The 5,610-nt window shown below is 40.7% G+C and overlaps 1 protein-coding gene across 1 annotated transcript in view; it reads right to left on the reverse strand.

Moving 5' to 3' along the window:
- Positions 1 to 5,610, reverse strand: part of Zyg11b (zyg-11 family member B, cell cycle regulator) — a 68,413-nt gene that overhangs the window by 26,621 nt on the left and 36,182 nt on the right. The window contains exon 5 of the mRNA XM_008828425.3: positions 2,970 to 3,146. Coding sequence (XP_008826647.1) covers positions 2,970 to 3,146 — 177 coding nt within the window. The remainder of the gene's footprint in view (positions 1 to 2,969; positions 3,147 to 5,610) is intronic.

Consider the following 5,610-nt stretch of genomic DNA (forward strand, 5'->3'; position numbering starts at 1 on the left):
ATGGGTGCACTTACCTACATGCAGACAATACATGCATACACATAAAATAAAAATAATAAATAAAAAAATTAAAAATAAATGAAATTTTAAAGGCAGAAACATGTTTATAAAATGTATATAGGTATAAGGCAGTATTCAATATATATTTATAAATAAAATTTTATATATTTATAAATAAATTTTAATGTATCTATGTAAATTGTCAAGGAATTGTTTTTTGGGGGGAAGAGTAATTTGAAACAGGGTTTCATGTATCCCAGATTGGCTTTTTATTTTGGTCTTTTTGAGACAGGGTCTCCCTGTAGCCCCAGCTGTCCTGGAACTCACTATGTAGACCAGGCCGGCCTTGCAACTAACAGAGATCCACCTGCCTCTGCCTCCCAAGTGCTGGGATTAAAGGCGTGTGCCACCATGCCCAGCTGGCTTTTTTTTTTTTTTCAATTTTTTATGTGTATTGAGTGTATTGCCTACATGTATGTGAGTGCACACGTGTCGTGCGATGCTGCCGAGGTCAGAAGAGGGCTTCGGATTTCCCTGGAACTGGAGTTAAGGATGGTTCATAGCCGCCATGTGGGTGCTAGGAATCGAACCTACGTCCTCTGCAAGAGCAGTCAGTGCTCTTAACCACTGAGCCATCTCTCCAGCCCCAAGATTGGCTTTTTAAAAAAAATATTTTATTTATTAGTTTTATTTTATGTGTATGAGTGTATCACATGCATGTATGTAAGTGCATAATGCCTGCAGAGGTCAGAAGAAGGTGTCAGATCCCCTGGAACTAGAGCTACAGATGATTGTTAACTAACATGTGGGTGCTGGGAATCGAACCCAGGTCCTCTGCGAGAGCAATCAGTGCTCTTAACCACTGAGCCATCTCTCCAGCCTAGATTGGCTTTTTTTTTGTTGTTGTTGTTGTTATTTTGCATTTTGGGGGGCGGGGCTGAGGACCGAACCCAGGGCTTTGTGCTTGCTAGGCAAGCACTCTATCACTGAGCTAAATCCCCAACCCTGTAGATTGGCTTTTTTTTTTTTAAAAAAAAGATTTTATTTATTTATATTTTATGTTTGAGTGCTTTGCCTGCATGTATGTAAATGTACTACATGCATGCCTGGTTCCTGTGGAGGCCAGAAGAGGGTGTCTGGCCTCTGGAACTAGAGTTATGATGGGTGTGAGCAGCCATGTGGGTGCTTGGAAACGAACCCAGATCCTCTGGAAGAGCAGTAAATGCTCTGACCTGCTGAGCCATCTCTCCAGCATCCCCTAGATTGGCTTTGAACTTACTATGCAGCCAAAGATGAGTATGGGCCCTTGGTCCTCTAGCTTTACCTTCTGATTATTGGTATATAGCATTCACCACCGTACCTGGCTTGCCCTAGTTTTATATTTAAAAGGCTTAGTTTTTTTGAAAAATCTATTATATTTTATTTATTTGTGGATGTGTGTGTGTGTTGGGGGGGTATTATGTATGGGGCATGTGTGTCACAGCACACATGTGGAGATCAGAGGACAACTTGCAGGAATTGGTCCCTCTTCTTCTGGCTTGGTAGCAAGCACTTTCACCCACTGAGCCATCTTCCTGGCCCACCTTTAAAACTCTTGGTTGGGGATTTAGCTTGGTGGTAGAGCGCTTGCCTAGCAAGCACAAGGCCCTGGGTTCAGTCCTCAGCTCCATTAAAAAAAAATTCTATTTATTTATTCACGTGTGTTATGCATGTGCATGTCTGTGTGTGTACATATCAGTGAACATATGGAGGTCAGAGCACAAATTACAGAAGTCAGTTCTCTCCATCCACCATGTGGTCCCAGGAATCAAACTCAGATTGTCAAGCTTAGTGGCAAACACCCTTAATTGTTTACCTGTATTGCTGGTCCTTTATTTTGTGTGTGTGTGTGTGCATGTGAGTATGCGTGTGCATGTATGTGTGTGTAAGCCACAGCAATATCATGTATGGAGATTAGAGGCCAATTCTAAGAAGCTCAAGGTCAACCTGGGCTAAATACCGAGTTTGAAATAATAAAATTGGGGTGGGGGGACTTACTATGTAGCCCTGACTGACCTAGAACTCACTATGCAAACCAGGCTGGCCTCAAAATCATAGAGATCTACCTGCCTTTGCCTCCTGAGTGTTGGGATTAAAGGTGTACACCACCAGGCTGAGCCTACTTTTTTGAGTTTTTGAACTAATACATGAAATTATGTATGTGCTCTTCTACAGAGACTGGGATTTGCTATGTAGTCCAGGCTGCCCTCAATTTCACAGAGATTCACTTGCCTCTAGCTCCCGATTAAAGACATATGCCACCACACCCAGCTTTATTTCTTTTTAAGACAGTCTCACTATAGTCCAGGCTGGCCTCAAACTTACTATGTAGCTGAGCATGATCTTGAACTCCTGATCCTCCTGAGAGCAGAATTATAAGCATACACTACCTCACCCAGTTTTCTGTGGTGCAGGGTATCAAACTTAGGGCTTCAGGGTTTCTACCAACTGAGCTATGCCCCTAGAGCTCTTTTAGAATGTTTTCACATTCCCCAAAGAAATCCCAGCTGAGGATGTAGCTCAATTAGAAGAACTTGCCTAGTATTGGCAAGACCCTGGTTTTCCTAACACTGAAAGAAAAAAGAAAAATTACAATTATTCTCCATTTTTCCCACCCTCACTTCCTAATTTTTTACTCTGAATTTTCTCTCAGGTTTCCTTGATCAATTTTACCAATAATTTTTAATTCTAGGCATGGTGATGTACATCTAATCTCAGTACTTTGGAGAGAGATGCAGGAGGATCAAGGAGTTCCAGACAAGCTTGGGCTACCTGAGACCTTGTCTCTATCAAACAAAACAGCAGCAATAACAATAAACTAAAAGAAGGAAACTGAAGCTTCAGGCTTGGCTTATTGAATTGAACTGTGTGGAAGTGCAAGCAGGTAAAGAAGCACCTAGGACTACTTGAATGGGAATTCACATGCTTACCTGCTGGTGATTGGGAAAATGTTCCATGGCCTTGAGCAGCAAATGTGTCACATCAGCCAGGAGTCGAACAGGCATTCCTACAGCAAGGTCCTGCTTGGTTAAATTAAACACACAGGCACTTGCAGCCAGCTGCACTGGCAAATTCATAGGGTGATTTCTCATTCCAGTAACCACAAGCTGGAAAAAACAACAACCCAATTAGTCCTCTTAATTCACCTCATAAAATATAAGCCCCTTTCATAAAACAAAGCTATCTGTTCTCCATAACAATTTCAAAGACATCTCAAGTTTCTTTTCCATTCTCATATGCAAAGAACCTAGGACACTATCACTCTCATTTCCCAACCGACCTTCCTTGAGAACACTCCAGAGTTAGTGTAATAAAATCCATTCACTTCTCCCTACCCTAGACATGAGTCACTTTCTCTCTCCCCTATTTTCCTATTCCTCACTGTCAGCTGAACATTTGGCTTTCTTTTATTTAAATAAAGATTTATTTTGTTATCTATTTGCTTATTTATTTGTGTGGGGGGTGTGCACATGCTTCATTGTGCCCACTAGACCAGAAGGGGACTTCGGATCCCCTGCAGCTGGAGTTACCTGACCTGGGTATACTGGGAACCAAACTGTGATCCTTTGAAAGGGAAGTAAGTGCCCTTAAACACTGAGCCATTTCTCAAGCCCTAGAAAATCTAGCTTTCAACTACACTAAGAAAAATGACAGGAGACAAAAGCAAGTGGATCTCTGAGATCCAGGCCAGTCTAGTCCACAAAGTGAGTTCCAGGCTACCTTGGGCTACAGGGAGACCCTGTCCCCCAAAACAAACAAACAAACAAACAAAAAAAAAGAAAAGAAAAAATTTAAAAAGCAGAAAAGAACTTCAGATTCTCTCATGGTGAGAATTCCTCACCAGAAGCATACAGACTTACACACATCACCTTCTTGCCAAAAGATAAATGATCTTTTTGGAGTCCTCTCTAAGTTGATTCATCCATGTATATTCCAGATTTCCTTGTATACTCAAGAAAATGGTTATTTCTCCATCAACTTTTACTCTAGACTAGATAATATCAACATATAAAAAGCTATTTTTTTTCCGATTTAAAAAAAATAAAATATTCACAAACTGGGCATTGTGGTTACCTGATATCCCAGCATTTGGAAGGTAGAGGTAGGATTTTAAATTAGAGGCCAAGATAGGTAACCAGAAGGATCTGTCTCAAAAACCAAACAAAACAAACCCTTTTTTAAATCCTACTTCCTTAATCAATTGTCTTTTTTTCTTTTTAAATTTTTATGTGTATGAGTGTTATGCATGAATGTATGTAAGTGCACCCATGTCCTGCAATGACCTTGGAGAACAGAAGAGGGTGTTGGGTCCTCTGGAACTGGAGTTATAGACAGTTGTTAGATGCCATATGGGTTCTAGGATTCAAATTTGGGTCTTTGCAAGAGCAGCCAGTGCGCTTAAGCACTGAACTATCTCTCCAGCCCAAACTTTTCTTCTTCACTTCCTTTTGCTGCAAAACTCCTTATACGACTGGCCTTTAATCTTTTTTCCTTTTCTTTTTTTTTTTTTTTTTTTTTTTTTTGTGAAAGGGTACCACTATGTAGCCCTATTTGGCCTAGAACTCAGAGAGTGCTATCTGCCTCCTGACTGCTGGAACCACAGGTATGTGCCACCAATGCCCAGTTTATACAGTGCTAGGGATTGAACCCAGGGCCTTGTGAATGCTAAGCAATCACTCTACCAAACGAGCTACATTCCTAGCTCCTACATTATGAAAACTTATTTTATTTTTGGTGAGTATGTGGTAATATGTACATATGTATGTAGGTACACAGAGGCCGAGGAGGGCATTGGTTGTCCTGCCCTGTCACTACCTGCCTCATTCCCTTGAGTCTGGCTCTCAGTTCCTTAGGCTGGAACTCAGCCAGCCACAGTGATCCTCCTGACAACACTGGGGTTACAGGCATACATAGCCACACTGACTTTTTAAATGTGGGTTCTCACACTTGTTCAGCAAGCACTCTTACCCATTGAGCTATGCTTCCAGCCCTATCTTATGGAATTCTAATACTGTATTTCCAAAAAGATTCTAAGTGGAAAACAACATAAGGTAAGTCCAATCCTGTAACTTAAAATATCATGTCATTACTGGTCTTAAGTAGGTAAATAGCACTAGAAGGCATTTATATTGCTTGATGAGTCTAATATAAAACTTCAACAGTATGCAAATAACTTCTCTCATTAAACTTTTTTTTTCATTTTATTTTATGTGTATGTTTTGCCTGCATGTATAAAAGTGCACCACATGCATGAAATGCCCTTGGAGGCCTGAAGAGGGCAGCAGATCCCCTAGAACTGGAGTTAAGGATGGTTGTTGGCCACCATGTGGGTGCTGGGAACTGAACCTGGGTCCTCTGCAAGAACAGCCAGTGGTGCTCTTAACCTCTGAGCCATCTCCCCAGCCTTCATTTTTCTTTTCCTTTAAAATTATATATTTAATGACCACATACTTGGAAGAAGCATTTCATTACAATAGCATTGACACATTCAATAACATTTTCCTGAGCTAAGATACATCTCTTTCAAAATTGGCTGTAAATTTTTAGGTTTACAGTTGAATTATTACAGTT

The sequence above is a fragment of the Nannospalax galili genome, unplaced genomic scaffold, assembly GCF_000622305.1.
Source record: "Nannospalax galili isolate Female #2095 unplaced genomic scaffold, S.galili_v1.0 scaffold713, whole genome shotgun sequence".
Taxonomy (NCBI): domain Eukaryota; kingdom Metazoa; phylum Chordata; class Mammalia; order Rodentia; family Spalacidae; genus Nannospalax; species Nannospalax galili.